Source organism: Filicampus tigris, chromosome 1 (assembly GCF_054856515.1).
Source record: "Filicampus tigris isolate MCC_2025a chromosome 1, RoL_Ftig_1.0, whole genome shotgun sequence".
Classification (NCBI taxonomy): domain Eukaryota; kingdom Metazoa; phylum Chordata; class Actinopteri; order Syngnathiformes; family Syngnathidae; genus Filicampus; species Filicampus tigris.
Genome location: NC_141217.1, coordinates 25,569,904 through 25,595,775, shown reverse-complemented (window position 1 = coordinate 25,595,775; position 25,872 = coordinate 25,569,904). Strand labels below are relative to the sequence as shown.

General features: G+C 44.2%; 1 protein-coding gene across 2 annotated transcripts in view; it reads left to right on the top strand.

The window, feature by feature from the left end:
• samd11 (sterile alpha motif domain containing 11) overlaps positions 1 to 25,872 on the top strand; it is a 67,557-nt gene that overhangs the window by 17,041 nt on the left and 24,644 nt on the right. For both annotated transcript variants that reach the window (XM_086029038.1, XM_086029047.1), the window contains exons 3-5: positions 5,427 to 5,602; positions 15,165 to 15,274; positions 24,313 to 24,405. In XM_086029038.1, the coding sequence (XP_085885164.1) occupies positions 5,427 to 5,602; positions 15,165 to 15,274; positions 24,313 to 24,405 (379 nt within the window). The remainder of the gene's footprint in view (positions 1 to 5,426; positions 5,603 to 15,164; positions 15,275 to 24,312; positions 24,406 to 25,872) is intronic.

The following is a 25,872-nucleotide window of genomic DNA, read 5'->3' as shown; positions in this document are numbered from 1 at the left end:
CAAACAATTCTTGTGGCAGAAATCGCTCCAAGAAGTGACCTTGCCACCACTCCAGTCTATATTGGGATTATGGGTCCTCAACCAAGGTAAACACAGTACCATAGGAACTTGAAGACTCTCAAAAACATAAAAACTTGTTACCTCCTGGTGGTTACCGGAAAGTACAAGGGTCACTGGTGCGGTCTCCTGGTTGACGCAGAAGAGGAGTTGTCCATTGAGAGCCCGGGCTTTAATGTGAGTGGACAGGGGTACTAGGTCGATCCCCATCTGTTCTACCCGGCTGTAGTCCATTAAGTTGTCATCTGCACCGGAATCGATAAGAGCAAAGAGGGGCATTGACAGTTCTTTCTAACAGAGGGTAGCAGAGAGCTTGAAACGAACTGAGGAAGGAGCATTAGAAACAAGGCTCACCAATCTGGCCATCGAGATAGGTGAGCCCGATGCCCTTCCTGAATGCAGCAAGCAGTTGGCCCTTTCCCCCACAGTGAAGACAAAGGGTAGAATTGCGTCTGCGTGTCTTCTCTTCGACAGTAAGATGGGCATGTCCCAATTGCATCGGTTCACTGTCGGCACCAGGGGGTGGTGTGATTGGCGAACTCTGTACCTTGAAGGAAGGCGTTGTTGTGTGCTGATGTGGCAAGGCAGGGAGTGGTGTCTGGAACCTACTGCGTTCTCGGCGGTGCTCCCGCAGACAACATGTGTCATCTTCCAAACCGCTTATCCTATACAGGGTCGCGGGGAGGCGCTGGAGCCTATCCCAGCCGTCAACGGGCGAAGGCACACTACAACTGGTTGCCAACCAGTTGCAGGGCACACACAGACATCGCCACTGAGCGGAAATCGATCCCACACTGCCCGCACACAACTCAGGCACGTGTACCACTACACTATCAGTGACTCCCCCGCAGACGACAATCAAGTCTTATCGCGAGGCTGATGAGTTGGTCAAGGCTTGTCCCTGGAAGCTAACTCAACTTTAAGGGACTCACTCAGTCCCGCTCGAAAGACCTCCTGGAGTGCCTCTTCATTGAAGTGACTTTCAGCAGCGAGCATTTCGAAGGCAACAGAAAACTCAGCCACGCTGCGGGAACCCTGTCGTAGGGATAGAAGCCGTTTAGCAGCCTCCTTACCACGCACTGGGTGGTCAAACACCTTCCTCATCTCCTCGGTGAAGGCAGCATATGACGTGCAGACTTGGGACTGTCGCTCCCATTCTGAGGTGGCCCAAGAAAGCGCGGAGCCCCGAAGGCAGCCAATGTGGTACGAAATCTTTTCTTGGTCTGTAGAATAAGAAAGGGGCTGCTGCCCAAAAACCAGTGAACATTGCACTAAGAAAGCACGGCAGGTCCCTAAATCGCCGTCGTAGGGGGCTTGGGCAGGCACATGTGGCTCCCTAACCAACAGGGAAGAAGGTGAGGCGGCTGCAGAGGCTGGCTGTAACTCTCCGCGTGAGTGCAATGAGGAAAACTGTCGCTGGAGTGAGGTAAGGGCTTGTGAGAACTCACGGACTCGATCCATCAACATGGTGAGTGCTTGACCATGCTGATCCAGAAGTGCGCCCTGTCCGGCGAGCCTTTGACTGACTGGGTCGGCCTCTGCTGGGTCCATAGCTGGCCAGATCAAGCTGTCGGGGTTCTGGGTGTGAGGAGGGCCCAATTGCAGAGACCAGAGACGGGTTGAGAAATACAATGTTGTGTTTATTGATACAGGGATGAAAATGTAGATCGGAGAGCGAGTCCAGAAGTTGTCTTGGGAACAGGTGGGGTTCGCGGCACAGCGTTGGCAGGCTGAGTGCAGGGTAACCTGAGAAGTGATATAAAAACAGGTTCAAATTTCTGAAGGTACTTGCAAGAGTTCAGGATAGTTGTTGGATGCACAAACTCTGAATCAAGAGTGTTGATCTGGCGACAAGGTGGTGGTTGGGCCCATCTTAAGTAAGCTGCTGTTGGTGATGGCTTGCACCTGGTCCAGGCACCAATAGTCTCTCCACACCTGCACCAAGACAACCATAGACACACACACACACACACACCCACACCCACATACATGCACACACACACGGAAAAGAACGGGTAGGGCTCAAGGAGCATAAATCAGGGAACCTAACAAAGGGCAATACGTATAAGCAGAGCTGGGCATCGTCTATCCGTCTATAACTTCTGGGCGGTATTTCCAGCTGACCCACGTGGTCCGAGTCCGTCTCTCATCAGCGACAGCCAATCAGCGTTGAGAAGAGGTTTTCACGTCACACGCAGGTGCCGCACAAGCAGACGCGCTGCCAAATAAAGAAAAACGTGGCGTGACATGGTATCTGTAAAGTCACTTCTCGACGCCGTTTAGCTGACTCGGACCGACCGGGCGGGTTTGAAATATAGACGGGAACTCGTAGATGGACTAATGTATAGACGAATGCCCACCTCTGAGTATAAGTATTGTTTATGCACAGGTACGGCTCCAGAATTTTTTCCCTCCCGGGGCTAAAAGGTGGTTTAATTGATACATAGGGGTGCTGAGAAAATAATTTATATTTTAGAATATCAAAGAAAAGCGGCTTGAGTGGGGCTACACATATTTCTGCCGGGGCCATAGACCCACTGTAGTGCCATCCGTGTTTATGCATAAAAAAGTGAAATCCTTTGTGATACATATTGGTTGTAGTTGATATCAAGAAGTGGTACTTATTTTTCGTACTATCAAGTATTTACACCTTGACTTGAGCATGTCCTGTACGCCATGGCCTTTGTGTTCAATGGATCGAATCATTTGAATCGTTGAATTGTTTTCAGGTTGTGCCCTACTGTCAGGGATGTTCTGTGATTGTAGTGTACCTGATGGATAGTTAACAGCATACTCATGCATGTGAGTTTTTTAATGTCTGAATGTGAAGCCCAGATATTTTCGTTGGCTGTTCGACTGTCAGAGAGAACGCGTGGGAGGCGATATTCATAGTGGTGCTTTTAGTGGGACTTTTATGAGAGACTTTTTTCCGCGTCTGAAAGGAGCCTGACCACACACAGTAAGGTTGCCTCAGCACACAGACACATGCACACACTGCGTGTGCGTGCCTGTGTGTGTGCGTGTCTTTCCTTTTAGGGCTCCTACGTGGGCTGCCAGGGGTGTGTTTTTCTCGTATTTTTGCTTTGGCGAGCCCTCCCCCGTGTTGCGGAAGTGTTGCCGGAAGCAGTGGGAGCTCAACCCAACCCAAGTTCTGCGTCAGTGCCACAAAAGAAAGGATTGGGGCTTTCCGGGAGAGGCAAGGGCGTGTGTGGTGTGCGGGGGCGGGGGGAGGCAGGGTACGGGGGACTGTCACAGCTAATGTGGGTGGTTATTCTACACACTCGCATTCGCAGTCTTAGTCACAAGTGTGCTCAGACAAGCTATTCTTGTATACACTAGATTGCTGGCATGCTCCGAGTAAAATCCCCCACTTTGGAGGGGAAACGCAATGTGTGATGACCAGGGACAGGTGCGCGTTTGTGCACGTGTGTGTGTGTTTGTAGGAGAGGAGCGCAGGGCACATGTGTGTTTCCCTTTTAACAAGAGCAATAAAGGGACTTTGACTCCGAGAATTTGCATTGAACAGATGCGACTTGTTTTGGTCGGCTGTGCTTGACGTGATGTTGATCGGTTCGTGTTTACAAAGCCTCCCACCCTTCCCAGCACAAACCACCACCTCAAATTATAAAGTGGTACACACGCTGTCCTCCAGCGTGTTAGAGCGGTACTTGTGTGCAAAGCAGTGGCAGGAAAGAAGTAAGAGAGCAAAGTGCTTTTCTGTTGCGGCCAATGAAGGGATAGTAACGGGAGAAATATGGCAGAAGTTTGTGGCCTGCTCATCCTGGGGGATGTTCCCCCACCCCACACCCCCCGGTCCTCCCCCCTCTTCCCGACTCTGTTTAATGTCTGCCATTTGAGAGACTCCGGAGGGGCTGCACCTGTTTGCCTCTTGGCTAGGAGCCCCCAACTACCTCCTCCTCCTCCCGCCGCCTGCCTGGCTGCCACTCACGCTGCGGCGCCTCCTGGGAGGCAAGAAGCAAGGCGAGGAGGGGGAGAGGAGAGGAAGGGGAAGGGAGTGAGGGAGAAGAGCGGGCTTGCGTGTGGTGGAAGGGATAGCTGCAGGGCTGGAAGGCGTCCGGGAGTAGGAGCGGAGATGTCGGCGTACAGAAAAAGCGAGAGACAGGGAGGAATTTAACTTCCATGTCCACTCTCTCACACCCACCGTCTTTTGTGGAGCTTTCTCGCACTAGTTTTACTCACCATATTCTCGTTTCTCCTTTTTCTTCTCTCTTTCTGTTTGACCTGTAGCCTCTCTTGCACAAACACAAGTCCATGCTCCATTCCTTCTCCAAATGGCTACGTTCTCTTGCTCTCGTCCAATTTCCTCCTTTTTCCTTTTTTCCTGCTCCCCACTTGCGCTCCTCCCTTCCATCAGCCTGTCATCGGACCATGCTGATCATTGAAAGTCCCCAGCTTCACTTCCAATTTTCCGAAATGTTTGTGCTCGTTTGTCAAGAGAGAATATTTCAGATGTCCACTCGCTGGCCAAAACATTGGGCACACCTGCACAACATCAAATTGCTGTGCTTTTTTTTAAAAGTTGATTTGGGCAGGTTGCACCAACTGACTCAGTCATGTAGGCGTTGTCTCAACAATATGTTAATTGTAGTTTGCAGTGGTGTAGAGCTGATTTGTACAGAGCTGCAGACATATACGAAAAGACAATTGTGGTCACAATATTGATATACAGTACATATGCGCACATGAAATGCTTATTTCAAATCAAATACTAATTGGTGGCCCTGAAGCAGCTGTGGCTTCCTTCTGGAGAGTTTGGTAAGCAAACCAAGAGCACCTTCTCAAGAACATTAATGTAGTAGATATAAAGGCTGGAGCTGAAGCCACACAGTGGACTTGGATAGTATGGTTGAATTTTATTTTAGGCTGGGGTTGAGCTCCAAAGATATTCTCAAAACCATTGCGGGCTGTTGACGAGGAAAGAATAAGACGCGAGAATGTTGTGTTTTGCACTCCATTTGCTTACCCAGACATCCAAGTTGTTTATGGGAATGATACTAAACCCAGAAGTTAGCAATTTGTCTGCATGTTCGATCTATATCGCGGCATAAATCAAATGTCGTGTCCTGGTTCCGATAATGTTTCATATTTTGGTCAGCTTGTTTAGTCAGTCAACCCCAACAACAAAATAGAGCATATCTTTGAAAGGTTAATTTTATTTAGCAACATTTCTTGGATCTTATTATGAGTAGGTGTACCTAATTTTGTGGATGAGCAATATGATGTAGGCATGATGAGAACAGAAAGAACTGCAGTCAAAACTGGAGTCATATGCATCGGCTGAAATGTCTGCACTTGTTGCCTTGGCATCTTTAAATGCTCACTTGACTCTCGTGTGCCTTGTTATACAGAATCGTGGCCGCCTGGCTGAGAAGCGCACCATCCCACTGCCCCCCAATCGTGTGCCCAAGAAGGAGCTGGCCTCCATCTTCAGCAGTGACGACAGTGAAGGGAGCGAGCGGGCCGGTGGGGATCACGGCCACATCAAGCAGGAGGACGAGCTTCATTACAGTATAGTTCGCAAGAGGTACGTCATGTTTGATCTGTGACTGATTAGCTTTGTCAGGCTCATTCTGCAACATTTGCATGGTAATGGGTTTTGCTCTCAAGGCTTGTTGTTCCTTTCTCATTATATGCACTTTGACATGATGTTGAGTCATTGATGTATTCTTCACACCATTGTTCTGCGCTCAAGCTATCTTACATTAGTCGCTATGACCTCATGTCATGTTACTGCACTTTTGCAGCTCAAGCGCCAAATAGTGAAATGACCACTGGAGCCTGTGCTCATCTTGATGGACATCCTTTCTTGCAGCCCGTTTAACAAGATTGCGGATCTGAGCTCATGAAGTGATTAATTAATACAAACAGAATAAATTAGACTAGGATTAATGGGAGGGAGAAGTGGTGCTGCCTAAAAGCAACCCTCCATAAATTAAAAACTGTGCTGTCTGGCATCAGCAAACACATCCGGCCCGCAGTCGCGCATTTCTATTTATCACGTTAGGAGGAAGTCAGAATCCTTGAAAATTAGAAGCGTCTAAGAGTTTGCGTGATTAAACCTGGAAGTGGTATGCAGTGTCTGGGCGAATGAGTGCACAACTCAGCTGCCTCATAGCAAGAAGATTCCTGAGTTTGATTCCAGCATGGGCTGCTCTGCACGCCTGACTCTCCAGTTACTCTAGTTTCAGGTTAGGTTAAGATTGATTTCCAGGTGCTGACACAAGATCCGGATTCGCTGCTCAGTTGCTGCCAACTGCTCCTTAGGGAAGGTTTAATGCAGAGAACAACCATATTTTTCACTCATGACATCCAACCTGCGCAAATCAGCAAACTTCAACGATAGGCAACTTCTCACTTTCATACATGCAAAAACGCACACACACAGTCGTGCGTCATACACAGGCCCGGCGACGGTCAGGGTGAGGTCGTCTCACTGAGATGAGCCAAATGGGCTGTTGCGCTTTGATGGATGAAAATTCAATGCCGTTTTACGCACTTTGCAATGAGTCTTTCATGTGACTTTTTAGAAGAGGCACCATGTGAATTTGTGATCACTTGATGCTTGAGTAAACGGATTTGCGCAATTCTAAAATCTGACAGAGTGTGGATGAATATAATGCAGCGGCTGTTCATTGATTAACCTCAGAATGTCCCCGGCTACATTATTAGCAGCTTGTGCAAGCTCATTAGCAGAGGGGATGTTTTTCATGTCTTGAGACTTGCGTGTGACACCGCGGACAGCACACCAACTGTGACGCTTTAAATGGATCCACTAACCTCATTTAAGAGGGCTTCCCCTCCCCCTGACACTTGCGCCGCTGGCGTGTTAAGATGATAATGAATTTAAAGAACACTTATGACTAATATGTCAGGCTTTTACCCTTTAGAAAGGCGACGGACTCGCTGGAGCCGCAGCTCCGGTCTGTCCCGGGCATCCGTCTCGGCCCCGCTTTATCCGCCGATGCAGGTCTGGACGAAAGGGATAATGGGATGTCCAATCACAGAAATGTGATTTCCATTGACCGCAGCTTCGTAAGTGAGTCGCAGAAGGGTCTTAACAAATTGGATTTGGCCAATGGATGTGAAAAATACAGGGCGCCTGTTTGTGCGCGCGTGTGTGTGTGTGTGAGAGAAAGTGTGTATACTATCATCAGTGGCGGCTGCAACGTGTCGCATGCGACAACCTTCGTCTAAATTGAGGCCGAATGTGTCTGTCCAAAACATCTTAACATAACCTTGTAGGAGCTTAATAGGTTGAATAAGAAGCACACTTTTGCCTTTATCTCTTCAGTTCTTCACTTTCTATTCAGTTTGAGCCACAGGTAACTCAAACTAGAAATTATAGTTCTCCAGGAGGACTACAGGACTGAGGATTGTAACATCGGTTAATACATCACAACCTATCATAGAAATCTCCAGGATTGATGCTGGGTATGCCCCCGAGGGCATAGAGAAAATTTAAGATACTTGAGCCACCCAAATAATATTTAGCAAGGGCATAAGAAGGAAGCTCATTGACGTATCTCACTTAAAGTCCAGTATGGTAAACCCATGATACATATTTCATCACAAAAAAGAAATACTGTGCTTGAAGCTGGTAACTTTGGAGTCTAGTTTTATTTGTCAGTACATTTGAAGATTGATTAAAAAGTGCTGACAAGGAGTTTGGGTAATTACCCAGCAAGTATCGCTGGAGCCCACTGATGACTTCTGCTTAACCTCCTTGGGGGCGGGAAGTATATATGCGTTCTCAGATCACATCATTTGCCACTTAATCACCTTCATTTAGAAGAAATGTATACAATATTACTGATGAAGGGGATCAAAAACTGTGAGAAAGAGCACCATAAGACCCACTGAAGTTCACTTCAAGCTGCACACCAGACATTAAAGAGACTAGGGACCTCACTTAAACGAGCCAATTGACTTCATGGTGCAAAGTACGAGGCACAAGTTCCAGCCCATTTACTTTACATTATGTATAATTTATTTCCAATCCATCCATAGGCAGATTCATGAACATTTGTGAAAATGACACTAATTTTACTTTGCTTAAACAAAGAAAAAGAAAGAAAAAAAAAAAATATATATATATATATATATATATATATTCATTCATTCATTCATTATCCATACCGCTTATCCTCACAAGGGTCGCGGGGCGTGCTGGAGCCTATCCCAGCTGTCTTTGGGCAGTAGGCGGGGGACACCCTGAATTGGTTGCCAGCCAATCGCAGGGCACACAGAGACAAACATCCGCACTCACAATCACACCTAGGGGCAATTTAGACAGTCCAATCAACTTACCATGCATGTTTTTGGAATGTGGGAGGAAACCGGAGTACCCGGAGGAAACCCACGCAGGCACGGGGAGAACATGCAAACTCCACACAGGGTGGCCGGAGCCGGGATCGAACCCACGACCTCTGAACTGTGAGGCGGACGTGCTAACCAGTCGACCACCGTGCCGCCTATATATATATATATATATATATATATATATATATATATATATATATATATATATATATATATATATATATATATATATATATATATATATATATATATATATATATATATATATATATATATATATATATATATATATATATATATATATATATATATATATATGTATATATATATACAGTATATATATTTTTTTTTTTTTCAGAAGCTGTGTTTAAATGGTGGGTTTTACTTTCCCATTCAAGGGAGACAACTTTAATCAGCCAGTTATTCTGAGTGTTGTACAACTGTTTGAATCCTTGAACTTAAATTAATATAATTGTGTTTACTTGAAAACGCAGGCCTTTTCCCGTAGGATTGGTTCATATTTGTACATGGTTAGGTTGTTGTCAATCTGAGTAATAACCAATACCGCGGAAACAGTTTATTTCTACCGCACTCAACATTTTGTTTTGTGGCTGTATTGAACAACTGTGCCATTACCTTGTTCCAGTAAGGGGTCACGGACAGTGTGAATTTACTGGAAATGTCTCTCTTCCAAGTGTTAATTAGTGAGCTTCAGGGGTTGGCTTTATGGCTTTCTGGAAGAGCTTTTTGTTTGAAGCCATTTTGGTATTGTTGAGACTTATTTTACGGGGCAAAAAATTTGCAAATGTTCATATTGGAGTGGGTGTTGACAACAAGTAAATCTCTATTTACTCATATGTCTCTCAAAAATCTCAAATTTGAAGGCAACTTGTGACATAATGCTCTTCAAGTCTGTTTTACCAATTACAGAATTATTCACATTTTTCTAACAAGAAAATATGAACGCAGTACAATATGTAAAAAGTGAAGAGAGTCGGTGACTAACACAGAGTGCGCATGGCCAAAATCAGTGACATGTTGTAGTGACTTGTGCCTGAGGAAGAACAGCAACAAGGTGAAGTGAAGACGAGCGACTGTTGCTTATTTTTTATTTCTATTTTTATTTATTCTCACCTCTGCTTGCCTAACTCTCTGTTGTGCGCTGTCTTTCATAGCTGCAAGCAGCGCAGTAGTTTCTGCCCCAAATAAACACTTGCATGAGCTGAATGTAGAATCTGTATTATTATTATTATTATTATTACAGTATTATTATTATTATTATTGTTGTTGTTGTTGTTGTTGTTGTTGTTGTTGTTGTTGTTGTAAAGATGTGTTTGAAGTTTAAACACATCAAAGGTTGCGTCCTGCAAGCCGCCAGTGCATGTCACGCCCAAGCCATTATAACCGTTTTATTTTGATATATTCCTGTTTTGGTCCCATTGCTACCATCGAATAGCCGAAGGCATCCAGCAGCTTTATGTGAATGAAGGACTTTGATTTGAATCTTCTGTGAATGGTAGTGTGTGTAGAGTGTTTTATGAATGTGTTGTGTTTTGTTGTTTTATATTTCATTAGTGCTTGACTTCATTTTATACGAATGTAGTACTAGTGGAAAATAAAATGTGCAAGCTGCATCAGTACTTCTCCTTTGAAATTTTGTTTACTGTTAAGATCAAGTCGCCCAAATCAAAGTTGCATCACAGCAATGATTGTGGGCGAGCCTCGTGGTACCCCTGCATTTGAATTTTGCTACGTGTATGCCAGGAGTGGGCAATTAATTTTCTAAAGGTGCCACATGAAAAACTGGAATGCTTGACAAAGGCCAAGCCAACTGTTCGCCTCAACTTTGTCTATTTTTAATGTATTTAGAAAAAGTATATCCGCTTGTTTCAGTGAATTGCGACGTGTGTAGATATGTATCGTTTTAATTAGGAAGCACACATTTGACACATTTTGCACCAACTGCCAACTCATGTTATACTCCCAAATATATGGATAAGTTGTAATTATAATATTATTGGCAGTGATGTATAATGAGACAGTGATAACTTATAATACACCCAAATATGTAGAAATATGTATGAAACTGTATAATTCCTTACAGTATTGTCAGGACAAATCTTGACCCTCTTCTCTCCACCGTGCAGGAACTAAGCATGTTGCTAGCATTAGGATCACTGTTATCATTTCTGCTCATCTATTTAAAAAAAAAAAAAAACTTGCTAGAGGGCTCTGAAAAATTGCTAAATATAGTATAGCAAAAACATTGCTAAGTTTGCAACACTTGTGACACAAGTCATAGCTCTTGCTCGCTACCTCACTTGTACAAGCATTCACATGTGTGCACATAAAAAAACAAAACTTTCAAAATATAATCACTGCATATTTTACATTTTACATTGACTTCATGCTAGTTGTGCGGGCCCGGAGGTGGCCCGCCCCCGGGCTGTGCTTTGCCCAGGTCTGGTGTAGGCTGTAGTGGGTTGTGTGTTCCGGCTGCTTTGGAGGTTACAGCTCGAGGAGATGTTCATCCCACTTTTGACCTCTTTCGCTCTTGTCTCAGTCGCTCTTTCTCCTCCACTTTCACATCCCTGCAGTCCGTCTGTCAGCACTTTGCCAGTGGCGGTGTGAGACGTGGTGTCAGGGTGCCTCCGCCGCCAGCTCTTGCCAGCTCATACTGTGACCTCCAGCATCGCCACCTCAGACTCGGCGTGCCAAAGCCTCAGCGGGGTACAGCTGGCTATTCTTGCCGAGTCCTTTCCTGTTTGTCTGGACTGTTCATAGTTGAGTTTCCTGGTATATAGGAGATGGCGCACACAAAAGCGTCCTGGAAAGGATTGTGCCCAACTTTAGAGGTTCCACTATGTGTTTATATGGAGGGAATAGGCTTTCAAACAGCTAGGGTTAAAAGTAACATGGTTAAGTGAACATGCATGATTTCCCCCAAACTTACCAACCGAATAAAATCATTTTCACTTGGTCTACTGCCGTCATAAGCAAACATGATTGTAGTGTGTTGTTACATATAATGCTATTATTAAAACTTGTATCAACAGACATTAATCACCTCAGTGTCTGGGTCAGTGAGTCTCTCCTGTGGTTCAGGATGAAAGGGTGGAGTTGACCATTTCGGGGATGAGCTTAGGATGAAATGGCGGATCATGTCCTTATTAGCGGCCAGGCTCAACATTAATATTATGGCCCGCTCCTCACACCCTATCCTCACCAGGCTCCCATCCTTAGAGCTCATGTGGGAGCGCTGACTCAGGTGACTGGGTCTTAAACTCCATCCATCCCTTCTCCATCCTCCTGGGGGGAGTGTGACCTTGCCGCCATCCATTGAAAGGAAAGGGGCGGGCTGAGGGCAGCCAGACGTGGGTGAAGATCGGCTTCAGCCCCTCATTAGTCCAGGCGGGACAGCTCAGGAAAAGTGCGCTAATTACTCCACTAACAATGCCCTTGCCGTTCATGGCTTAGAGCGGCCGACCCGCCACAGGATATAATAAACCTCTAACCTCCCTGAGAAGTTCACGATAGTATTATCATCATTACTTTGAGTGATGGAGCGAGGGAGGGTTTGGCTGCAGTGTTACGCGCTGTTTGTCAGCATTTGTGGGTGCCACTGATATAATATGACTTAAATCACCACAATTGAAAGAAATCTTTTCTGCATCTCCTTTTCATTTTGATGAAAATCGTTGGTCACACCGGCACGGCCCGCTTCTAATTTTAAAGTTAACATCCCCAAAAGACGTCTGTCATTATTGTTAAACGTTTGGAGTTCACAGGCCAATCAGGGCTCTCCTTGCTTAGGTGACTGTCTGACTGGTTTCTGAGTCATTGCTTCTGTGTGACTGAAAAATGACCAGCGAGTCCACAGCATTAGGCCCTCGACGCTCCCCTTCATCTTTTCTGTTAGCGTGTGGAAAACAGCCTGGCGGCCCGCAGCCTGACATTACGGCGGCAGCCTGTAATCATGAGGCTGTAAAAAAACCCAAATCCAGCAGCCGCAAACAGTGTGGCATCGTCATAGTGGTGGCAGCTAAGAACCATTCACCACTTCTGTCCCATAAACGCTGCTTTTGCCGAGTCATAGCGGACCCCCTTCGGAGAATGCTCTGCTTTTAATCAACTCGCGAGCTGACATGACATACTTTGTGAAGATGTGTTCAAAATCAAAAAGAAGGGGAAATAAACGTCTTTTTAAGGTTTATTTGGGTGACAAAAATGAGAGAGAGACTAATGGATATATATACTTAGCTTTTTGGAATGTCAGTTAAAAAAAAAAAAAATATATATATATATATATATATATAAAGCCTCTGCTTCCACAAGCTGTTTGCCATTAAGTGTGACGACACTTCCACCACACGGCTGCTACACTCCCCCTGAATGCTAAGCGGCTATTTCCCATCATTATGGCATTTAATGCGATCAGGATGGTAATCAGATTGCAAATGAAATACCCCCCTGACACACTTGTGTGGGTCTGCTGGCGAGGAAAGAGGTAATTGATGGGGAATTGGGCCGCACCAGCCAACTTCGGGAGGTAAACCCATTTTTGTTCCTTTTGTTTGGTTTAAAGCAAGGCTAAAGAAGAATGGACTTTTTGTGCACCAGGGCTCCCCCTACGCTGAAGTGGATTTAGCCATGTTAGTGAACATATAAATTAAACACTAACTGCACCCTGCAGTGTTATATCATCAAGAAAAAAGCATAGTCTGGTGTACTGTGCTGCATAGTATTAGAAAGCACTGACCACAACTCTGGACAGTAATGTTAGCACTGATGCTTGTGCTAACACACCATCACCTGTGTCGGGAGTATTCAAAGTTTGGCAATTGCAGTTGCCCCTGACTTTGAATGTAAATGGAAGAGAACATTCATTTTACCAAAGCTCTCAAGTTAGCGTACCGATTTTAAAAAACATTTTGTCTTTAGTTTTCTCAAGCTGTCGAGTCTTAGGCCTGCCGCACACCAAGCGGTGTGGCCGAACGCAACCGTTCTGGACAACCACCAAAAACGTCGTTGGCGAGTCACGCCCACGCACCAGGCGATTGGGCCTAGCACATAAACCATCTCGCTGCAATGGAAAATGTGAGGAACCTCTTAATGCGTCAAGGGAGGCACTGTGTCAAAATGTATTGTTGATCATTTTTATGTGAGAAATGGACAATTTGTAATTTAGGCATAAGCGGCCCATTTAGCTCATTACAAAACATCATAGTTTGATGAGCAATAGAAAGAGCCACTTGCACACAAATATTTTTTTTTTTTAGTAAACGCAATTAAAAATTAAAATTATAAAAAGTATGGCACAACAGTAAAACCCCGTTTATCATATATTCCATACTACCGGTAATCGCAGTTGTTGAAAATTCAAGATATAGAGAGACCATATGATTAAAAAAAGGTTCTATCCCTCCCACACCCATTAAACCCATTTAAACTTAATAAAACACATTTAAATGTTTAAGACTCTGTTTTTATAGTATTCCTTACTGCTTGTTCTCACTTTCTTGCTCACACAGTTCTTCAAATAAGAGGCAGAGTGAGCAAAGCTTCAAGCTGTTTATTTTATCACAGTTGAAGTTTACTGTAAACCTGACACATTAAGCAAAAGTGAATTTAACATTGTACTTTCAAACACCCAAATGTTCAACCAAACCTTATACTTTCATCCACTGAAACTGCTCGCTTAATGCTAACATATCATCGCTGTCCTGGGAACAACACTTATGATGTAAAATACAACTAATGGAAATTAGCCTAGATGTCATGTCATGTCATCTTCCAAACCGCTTATCCTATACAGGGTCGCGGGGAATTGCTGGAGCCTATCCCAGCCGTCAATGGGCGAAGGCAGACTACACCCCGAACTGGTCGCCAGCCAGGCCTAGATGTTATGCTAGTAATTATAAACCTTCAAAAAAATTTGTACTTTTAACGCAGCAGAAACACAGACAAATAAAGCATAAAATGATTCTCACACTCATATATTGACACTGCCTTCTGGGAACATCTATTACTGGAATTGTTCTGAGTATTGTTCTCTTCTTTCTAATAATTACAAATACCCTGCATGTCTTTCAGTAGAGCTTCATGCTGTCCCCCGCTTTGCGCAATGTGGTACCACATTGAGGTGCGCAACTTTAAATGTGGGCCGACCTATATTGTAAACACCCCCACCCCCCAAAAAAATCTGCAATATTACAGAGATACGAATTATGAAGCGGGGCATAACTGTAGTGTAATAAGTCACAAAATGATCTCCTGTTCAGTTTAATTATTTTTCATACATTAGAAATCATAATAACCAAGCAATGTTTCCCGACTCTTGTGCCATCACTTCTGAGTTGTACTTGAACTCATCTCATTATTTCTGCAATCTTCAATATTCCCTTCAAACAGCTGGTATAGCGGCATCTGTCTCAGAAGTGGCATAATCAGGTTTTAAGCTGTTAAACTACTTAGAGGTTGTGAATATGTTGGATAATAGATCTTAGTATGGAAGATGAGTGGGGATGAGAGCCAAAAGTGCTGGTTGCAGTAGTCTGTCAGAGTGTGACACACCTCAGAGCTAAGAACCAGTCCACAACGCAGCCACCTGTAGCTGCTGGACATAGCGCGCTCTATATGGAGCCTTTCTGTTGTAAGTTGAGTGTGAAAAAGTTTGTCGCACTCGTTTGGCCTTCGGGATTTCTGTTTGGAAGTGCTTAACAGTTTTGTTTGTTTCTCTTCTCTTCCTTTCATGTGTGCTGCGTCAGTCGTGACAGTGACCTCTCTACAATCATCTCCAACCTGCACCACAGCAGACAGCATGGCATGCCCGAGGGCCAGTCAGTCTCCGACCACAATGCCAGTAGAGGACACACAGGTAGGACCTCCACTGATGATGCGTGTGGGTGTGTGTGAAATGTGTGGGTCACTTTGTGTGGCTAACACTGGCAGACTCCAACTGCACATTCCCTGTAACATATCTAAGTATTCTTTTATTTGACTCTAATTTGTGCGATTGGGGGATTTTGCCATAAGCTTATTACTGCTTCCTGAAGGTCGCTCTCCTGTCTGTTACTTAATGTTCTTCCTACATTCTGTGCAGCACGCCAGGATTTATTTTGGGGTTAAAACCCCTGTTTCAAATTACGCCCGAATAAATAGCTTTGTTTGCTATTAATCCAAACAATCATGTGAGTATAGGAACCATGGTGCGCTAAGCTAAGAGCTTACAGACAGAACACAGACAGCGTTTAATCGCAGCTATTTGTCAAGTCGCCCGTGTGAGAATATTGTGCCACCATTAAAGACATATGGCTGGAAAACGACCTCACTAATCAGCTATTATCACAGTTTGTTTGAATGTTTTATGCCACTCTGACAATTAACAATGACATATATGTGTCTAGTGTGTAAGTTAAATACACAAAAAGCATGTCTTTTCTGTTCATTGTCGGATGCCCAGCACTTAGCAAAAGCACGAGCGATTTCACACGATAGCCTGGTTCAACTGATAGTTTATTTGCTCAAGTTACCCGGTATAAATTAATAGTAACCTAATAAATCTAGAAAATGATCAAATGAATAAATAAATCCATGAATAATAATAATAATAACATTAATAATAATAATAATTTCAATTTAGGACCACAACCTGGATTATAGCTAAATAGTTCAACAAGAAAAAAAAGAAAACAATTGAATTGTTTATTAATATTGTAATAAATTACATGAATTTATATGATTGTGTTGTTTATTATTATTGTATCGTTTGATTTATTTATTCAGTTTAGAACATAATTTATTGAATACATGTATTTCATTAATGCAGGTGCATATACACATACATTTTTATTTTTTGCATATATTTAATTAATTATCTATGAATGAAGTCAAAGAATTTTAATAATTTAATATTCATTAATAATAATTGAAAAAAAATGTATAATACCAGCTGAAGTCAACAATTTATACAAACTACAAATGAAATAAATATTTAAAAAGGTCTCTATTCTCATATACTGCCTGGATTTCTAAAATGTAATTTGCTTATAATTTAAAACAAAAAATGGTGAAAGAAGAAAACTAATCAAAATCTAATAAAATACTAGATACAACAAAATCCTAATTTTCAGTCAACACTTTTACAAAATCAACGAAGTATTGCATATGCAGCAGTTTGAGTGTATACAAATAGTTGAGTGTTAACACTGGCAAAGATTCACATGTGGGTGTGTATGACATTTTAGAGCTGTGGATTGCTCGACTTGAAAGCTTTGAAACTGTATTATGTAGTACACAAATACCTTTAAGGGCCATTGGATATAACACACACATTTTTATTCCGCATGTAAAATACCGCTTTGTGGGTAACACCCTGAATTTGCCCCTGGAGTGACCCTGCCTTTTCTCATCCTATTAGCCATTAGCACAGCAAGCGGCAAATCAGCTCAGACCCAACACCTCCGTTCCCCCGCACTCTGTTTTCTCATCTCTTTTGTCTGCAGGATTAATTGTCCATACGGTACCTGCGAGAGAGAGCAAGGCATTGTGGGTACGAGGGCCCAACTTACCATCCAACTTCGAATGGATTTTCAATCCTAATCATTGCCAACTTACTTGACAAACAAATCAAAGTGTTGATTTGTGAATGAAGGAAGATACAAAGGGTGGGCATGGAGTTGCATTGGGGGGCCACTGACGAAAGAGGGGCTGACCACAGTTTGCCTTCGCCAGAAGGGGTCCAGAACCTGAAAATCCGCCCGTTTGAGCATTAAAGCGCGATTTAACAGGCTGCCTGCGCGCCTCGCTCCGTGTCTGTAAACAAGTCCAATCCGATCAGCACCTCTAATTCTGTCTGCCAGTGAAATTAGACGCACACACATTCACAGGCACAATACTACGCACAAATTGCGGATAGCTACACGGAATGCATGCCCACGTCAACTCAACACAGGTTAAGATTGACGTCCAAATATGCACGTGGGTGTCAGTGTAAGTTTTAGAGCCGGGGATTATTTGAGTTGTCTGTCTTCCAGTGTTTTCTCCACCACTGTCAACTTTGCAACTTTACACTGAAATGTGGAATTAAAGTGTGCACAAACAAAAACAGGAAGTAGATGAGGCAAAAGAAGAGAAAGCTCACAGCAGAGAGAAGCTGTGATGGAAGAAACATTTGGAGTTAGTGAGACAGAGGAAAGAGAGATGAATGAGTGTGCTGGCGGCATCGGGGGAGAGCTGGCGGCAGCTATGGTGGCGGACAGCGCCGCCTGTGTGTGTGTGTGTGTGTGGGGAGGGGGGGGGGGGGTTGTGCGTGTATGCGTGTGTGTGCGCAGGGAGGAAAGGAGGTCGTCTCTGTGCCGGAGCAGGCCGTTAATTAAATCTGAGGGACAGACAGGAAGGCTGCCTCCCGCCTTCTCTTCTCCTTTCTATCCCTCCCTCCTTCCCTCCCTCGTTCGCGCTCTCGCTCCCCAGCCGGCGGCTATTCAGAGGGTCTGTGAGCGGCGATGGGGGGATGCGGGGATGAGGGGATGGAGGAAGGGAGGGTGGGGGTGGCGGGCAGGAGGAGCATGGGCGCCGTTGCTGAGAGTCTGGCGGCCTGTGGAGACTGTAAACTGTGGCGCTGTGGTCAGACCGGAGACTCAGGCCGATAAGGTGTTTTTGGCCCACTTCCCCTCCTCGTCTCCCTCCACACAAACTCCCACAGGCAGTTACAACTTGTTGGTGTGTCTGGGTGTGTGTGTGTGTGTGTTTATATGTGAGCATCTTCCCTGTGGTGGTTTTAAGTGCCTCTTTTGTTTTTCACCCGCATGAGAATCTGGAACTGCATGTTTAGGAAAGGAATTTTATTTTTCTCAGGCTGATATATAGTGAGTGCAAGTTGCCTTTTAAGTGTTAGCATCAACTTCGTATGTGATAGGGCCTACATTATAAAGAGTTATATGAAACAAAGCAATTGGTCCTGGATTGTGGTTAAAACCTTGCCACTTTTGGGGGATTTGCTCAAAAGAACTGGAACAAGCTCAATGTGTCTATTTCAGAAGTGAAATGGATTTTTTTGGATGGTGAGGGTAATATTCTGCAGCACATAGGGCCACAGGTGAGCTGAAGCCTATCACAACTGACAGCGGGCAAGAGCCGGGGTAAACTCCGGACTGGTCTCGAGTCAGTTGCCTTGCACCTATAGACAAACAACCATTCACAGTGAAGTTCACACCTAGTGTCTTTGCTGAACCTAAGATGCTTTTGGAATGTGGGAGGAAGCTGGAATAGCTGAAGCGTGCGCACGCAAGCACACGGAGAGACGTGCAAACTCCATCAAGGAATGCCGGAGCAGAGATTCCAACACAGATCCTCAGAGCTGCGAGGCAATCGTGCTCAACACTTGTCCGGAGTGCGGCCTGGGGAGATGATGGTCCACATATTATTTGAATGCAAATCAAAGTAATGTATTGTGAGATCATTTAAATGTACTTTTTATATGAGCCAAAGCCATTCATTTTACAACCAACCCAGGTTTACTTTTTCATTTAGTCTTCAATCATGTGAGGACGCTTTTAAAAATTCCATAACCTTTAATAACCATTGCTTTGTCATGATTATTAACATGCAGTAGTGTTGCCGAGCAACAGATGCCGTAAGATGCACATGAGTGAAGTGTGAGATTTGACAAAGAACACAGATACATGTTTATTGTTTAAGTTTTTTTCTTAGCTCAGAAATGAAGTTGCTTTCAGGCCTGATGAATCACTTTTGAAAATATGCATCCTATCCTTGTAATTTGCATTTTGAAAGCACCCCGTTATGCAAATTATGTGGCACCACTTAAAATCCGAGACTAATTGAATGTAGCTACCAACGGAGATCAAATAATGACTTGTTAACGGCTTCTTCAGCGTTTGTCACAGTGTTTCGCTGATCTAAATGTGCTAAGTTACGGCTTCTGAAAACTTCTTAAACACATGCAGCCACCTGTGCACCAGATGACTTAGCAGTTAGTGACACATTTTGTCCTCATGCGCCCCATAATTCTTCTTGAGCTCCACTTCTCTTAATTTCCTCCGTCCCCCCGCCAAATAGCAGGAGAGGACAAACAGACGAGCAGCGCGCCCAACTGTATTACTGTGTGTACTTTGTGCATGTTGGCAGTGGCGCATCCTCCCTAGGCACGAGCCCAAGCGCCCCCATGTCGCCCCCGTCTCCATCCCCCACCACGACCCCCACGCCCCTTCCCTCGCCCAGCTGCATCGGCCCGTAAGCCAATCAATGGCGGGGCTTTCAGGGCCGGCGGAGGCCTCAGCGCACGGAAGGGGGGATCAATAAGTTATTAGCACCATTCTGTCAGCTGTAATGTGGAGATTGATTGGGGGGCTGCGGCTGGCGGCCCACCCCACGTCCCCGCCTGTCACCCCCGCCTTTCCTCACGCGGCCCCCGCCACCCACCTCCCCCTTGCTGGCCTGATAAAGATGACAGATTAACGGAGTAAGAGAGGAATTAAGGAGTCTGGCTGTCTGAGCTGTCACCACGCTGCCTGCGATGGAGAGAGGAGGGAGGAGAGGAAATCGGACTGGAAAGAGAGAAGGAGAGAGCAAGGAATGCTGCCTTGCTTGATGGTTCGCCCTGATGGTGTCATATGAAAGAATTGGTTGGATCCTGCTGGTTCCTCCCTGTCTTTATCTGCTCTTTCCCTCTCATCTTTTTTTCCTCTCAGTAGGATGAATTGCACTTATAAAGGAGGTTAACTCGCAAGGTTGACATCTATTGACATTTGGACATGTTTCTGATGGCTGTTACATGCCTGAGGATTCTGTTCTGTCTTTGTATGGAGTCAAATCACAAGTTATTTAATGGCCTTACGAAGCAAGTCTTGGACATTTTTCTTTACATTTAAATTCAACGTGCTGTAGTGCAAGTTTGCATGGGTAAACCCCGATCTGGTGGCTCGCATTCCCAGCTCAAGGCGTCTTGGCAGAACGGCTGCGTCAGCATAAATAGTGGCCCATCCCAGCAGAGTGACACCGCCTAACCTGTCAATAATTTCAGGACAGTAAATAAAGGACGACAATGGAGGAGATCCATTGTAAATGCGTGTTCCTTCTTGGCATGTTGGCAAGAAGGAACACAAACACATGTTGTTTAGAAAAGGTGCCCTTTCGATTTTGTTGTCACGAAAAAGTGACCATTATTTGCCGACCAGTAAGTGTTCTGTGAATTTCTAGCTCCACGGTTCAGTTGCTGCGCCATTCTGATTAGTACAACAACAGGAGTGTTAAAGCCTGGTTCACACGGCAGGATAATCGGCCCGAATTTTGCCCCTAATCTCCCCTCCGGACAATCGTAGGTCGGGGCCGACTCTCCAAAAATAATCTTATCAAATAATCCTGCCGTGTGCGGTGAGCTCAGCTTGATCTCGGCCGCTCGGAAGGACGTCCGACCTCGAATCGTGGATATTCAACATATTGGACTTTTTGGGCCTGACTTCGCGCCGTTTGTGCTGTGCACCGAGGACAAACCAGCACGCAGCCGGTTGACAGTGACGTACAGCCAATGAGAAAGTGAGGTGACGGGGCGCCGAAGAATGAAAACAGTCATGTCGCAACAGAGCCCAACGTCTTTTCTTTTTGGGACAAATCCAACACTTGAGCAATCACTTTGGTGACAGTGGTGAAGGCAAAAGTAGAAACTTTGTGTGAGCAGGGGGCATCTCCCGCAACCAGTTGGATTAAGATAGAGAGAAACAAAGTATAGACAGACATGGAGTTGGGTAGCGAGAACATTGCCCACATTCATAGCAGTATCAATACAGTTTACTGAAGTATCTATTGATATGTGCTCATAATGATGTATTTTGTGGTGTTGTTTGCCTCATCGCAGATCACCACTTTAAAAAATTCAAATCACAGCACTGATGATCAAATAATAATCACACTCCCCCCCACTGCAGTGCACAGCATAACATTACAAGCACGTGATCGGGAAGCGCCCCAGGTAGCAAACTTGACTGTAAGCACCCTTAGTTAGTAAACGGCTTGCACAGACGCTAGCACAGCTCAGGGCTGGGCATTAAAAGGGAGCATCAGTCCTCTAAGAAGCCCCATTTAATTGGCTTTAAAAGCTTGCCGCCCTCAAATCTCTGGCCCTCGGGCACCCGCTCTGGAGACGGCGTGTCTTTAGTGAGGTCAGCTCGAGAGAGGACTCAAGGATGTGTGTTTGATCATCAGTGAGCGTCTCCGGGCATGGGTGGAAGCATGCTCTTTGCATTTTTGGAAGGTAGAGTGGAGGCTCGAGCTAATGGGGATTGTCGCTACTTCTGGATTAGGAGGTGTAGGTTTTTCCAAGGGACAAGTGGGGGAAAAAAAGAACACTAGGATTGAAGATTGAAGGATGAAAAAAAAAAGACATATCATTGAGAAGGACCTTCGGTGTGTGTATGTCGATCTTGCCTTTGTTATTATCATCTTCCTCCCTGCAATGGTTTCTAGGGTGATAATGCTTTTGAATCTCCTCAACAGCATCAAACTGAGCATTAATAATGAAAGTTGTTGTTTTGTTCCTGTTTTTTTTTTTTTATAGTTCCACCGAAAGTTGTTGTTAAAATGAGCTGAAAAACGCCTGAAGGCACCGTATTTTGCATACCATGCCAGTATCGCATGCTTGTGCACCAACTGCATGTCCACCCGGTATCCAAAAGCATACTGTATTTTAAATCCTCTACACAGCATATATTTGAGGTGAAAATTGAAGTTTTGGAAGATGAACTGATGGACACACTCGCTTTTCTGAAAGTACCGAAATGACTGTAACTATGGAGTTTTGCAGGGTAATAGTCTACCTCTTACAATGCATTTTAACCTTATGATGAACAGACGGCGACTTTTCTCTTGACATGTCCACTTATTGGACATATAAAGAGCTTCCCGCTGGCGTTTTAATATAATCAGCAATTCCAGTTTGCCTCTATGCGATTTGGGACTCTAATTAAGTCTCGATCTTGCCAAGCTAAACTTTACCACCATTGGGACTATAACCCCTAACTAACTTTTTGACCAGTCTGCAGCCTGAAGGAGGTTATTTCTGTGAATAACAATAATGCTTGTGGCCTGACAGTGAAATATTGAAAATAAAGTTATCAAAACAAGGGAGAAGTGGTGGAGCCCCACCAGAATGTACAATCTTTTCCGTCTCCATGCATGCACAAAATTTTCACTGTGTAGGAAGTTTTCCAAAAACACACTTTGATATCAAGCCAAAACTCAAACAAAAATGTAAGTGTTTGATCGGACAAGGCCTGAACTAGTCTACAAACTCTTACAAATTATCGCTATTGTTTTAGTTGTTCATTGTTTTTCATGCACAAATGCTAAGAATTTCTGTTAAAGAGGAGACAGAACCGCCATTCCCTTTGTAGGAAAAAAAACAAAATGCTCCTCCCCATCCCTAAAAATACCCTCAGTGAAAAGAAGGCAGGAAAAGGGTGAAACAGAGGAAGCAGTTGCTGCTGTGGTTTGTCTGACAGAGTCTGAGAGAAAGGCGAGGTGTGCCAGAAAAAAAAAAAAAAAAAAAACAGACAGCAAGAGAGATGACAAACATCTTTTCCGTTCCTGCGACACGGTCTGCATCTCCTCCCTCCGTGATTAGGCCGATATTGATTTGAGATGTGTTTGAGGGGGTGGAGGTGAGACGGCGGGGCTGGAAGGAAGAGAGGGATGAGAGGGGAGGAGACGGCGAGGAGGAGGAGGAGGCAGCAGTAGGGGGTGCTGTGATTGTACACACGATGAGGAAAGGCGAGGAAGTGTGTTTGTTCATGGGAGAACCTCAGGTATGGAGCAGAAAACAAATGAGAGGTGTTTTTAATGAGAGAGTGGTATTTGTGTTGGTCAAAAGCAAATATACAGTCATAAAGTGGGCTGAATGGAATTGAAGTTGCTTTCAGCAGGCGTGTCCAAACTTTCTCTTTCAAAGAAAAATCGAAGGATGCATTGGTAACTTGGACGGTATTCGTCTTTAAAATATTCAACACGCTAAAACCAATCCATCAGTGAAGGTAAGGACAGGTAAAGGTATTGTTTATTTTCTATGCAGAATATAGACACATTTATTCACTAAAACAGCCTACTACATTAGACATTAGATGAGCAGCAGAATCACATCTCCACATTCAGAACCACAACAAGAGCAAGCTGACCTTGACATGGAGTATAAACATGGAGCAATTCATCACGACTCCAAGGCATGTTTTAGACCATACAGCATATGTCGTGTGGTGGAAATCAAAGAACTGAGAGATGAGAATGAATTTCTTCTTTTTCTCTCGTGCCTTAAAGTGTAGTACAAGTACTGTATTACAATGCAGCAAGACGACACGCAGTATGTCAATTGGAAATTTTAAGATATTTCATGAGCCGCTAAAAACGGACGGTGGGTCGCAAATGACCATCAGGCTGTAGTTTGGACACCGCTAGCTTCGAGGGTATGCAGTCATAGCTTTTGGGACCACATCTGGAAAAAGAGGAGAAAGACAAGCAGAGAGAGTGGAGGACGTGTGATAAGACCTCAGGACAGACTGTTGGAAAAGACGTTAGTGAGATAAAGAGACAGAACCCTAGTGCTGTTGTCTTACATGCACGCACGCATGGACACACGCACGCAGTCACACACCTACACGCACACACTAAGGCAGATCTGTCATGAGCCCCTCTCATCCCCAACAGAAAAGGCACATCTCCAGATGCCTGTGGCTTGCTTCTCTTTCTTTCCACCTATAACTTTTTTTTGGGGGGGGGGGTGCTGTTTAAATCTTTTAACGCACACACAAAATAATTTCCCAGCAATCATCTATTCAGGCAGACAAACAGTGTTTTTTATCCATGGTCTTCATTCATTTACCCACTGCTCTTTTTGTGTCTGTATGTTTACAGATGACCTTCTAGGCAAGAGGAGAAGCTTCTCTCCCAACAGCAGCAGCAACTCTCCCTCAGACAGTAAGAAGTCACGCAGCGTATCCCCCAAAGGTAAGACCCAGTATTGCATTCATCAGAGGTGGGGGACTCAAGTCACATAACTTGAGTCCACTCAGACTGGAGTCGTCAATTTTTGACTTTAGACTAGACTTTTAATTTGGTTTCAAGAGACTTGAGGTGACTCACTTGAACTATAAGACCTGACAAGTCATTGTGGTTATAGTTGAAAATCTTCGAAAATTTTCGATTGTGCCATTTCTTTAAGAAAAACTGAGTCCACAAGGACACAGGAGGAATGGAGATATTTTTCTCACGTTTTTTATTTTTTGACATAACTGGCATTGACCTACTGCTTTTGTTACATGCATGTATGAAGATCATTTTAATATTAGCAGGAGAATAAAGACACGAGGGGAAGCATCAGCAAAGAGTAAAGATTGTTTTAGCTGTCAGAAGTCAGCATGCTCAATTATGCTCCCAACACAGATGACGCATCCCATACGCCAAGAGAGCCTTAAAAAAGGCCAGTTCATAGCCAATGAAGGCATCACCTTTAATCGCGGAACTCAAGTAACGTAGAAGAAATGCTTATGTTTAAATATATGTAAATGTGTGATTATTATACCAGACCTGTATTATACTTTTAATGTGGTGCACCTCCTCACGAGCACTTGTGCACCTCCAGTTTAGGAATCCCTGTTTTAGAGCACCCCCCCACCCAAAACTGAACACATTCAAGATTTGATTTGGGAGAAATGTCCTTGCGCAACAGTTATTGATTGTTTTGATTAATTTTACAAAACAAATTAAGTAAAGATTGTTTAGTAGCTAGAGCTTAACGACTTTTGTGGCGCATGTCCACATACGTATTCTATCAGCTGGTTTGATGAATATCATAAATAATACTGGTAAATAATCAGGTCAGAATTAATACATTTTATTATTTCAACAGTTTCTAGATCGCAAATCTTCATAGTAGGCTTTTTATAGTTGCTCATAACATCGTACGCGTGCATAATAAATCATGGATTGACAGGAATACCTTTGGCGATAGTGCAGCAATCCGGTCACCATCGTCTATTATTCATATTTCTCTTATGTGGCGTGAAACTGGGCGCCAACAGGCTTTTCCCTCCAGGCTCCTGAAGAAGACTTCCTGACTGATGCATTATAGAGCAGGCAAAACCAAGGGTGCCTTACCGTGCATCCAAGTCCATCCCTAGAAATACTGTACATCAGTAACACGCACACAGCACATGCGTTCGCACATAGACACTAGCTTTTTTTTTTAATGTAACTTTTGATTAGTTGACATGCCAATCACATGATGGTAAAATAAAGGACTGATTAGCCTTAGCAGAAGCCGTGTTTGGTGACCCTTTCTTTTTGACTGCTCAGTACTACCACCTAGCACTTACACACTTACTTTTAGGCTCCACCTCAGCTATGAAAGATGCATGTATTTATGTGTGTGAATGTGTGAGCAAGAGAGAGAGGAAAAGACAGAGGGTGGGGGAT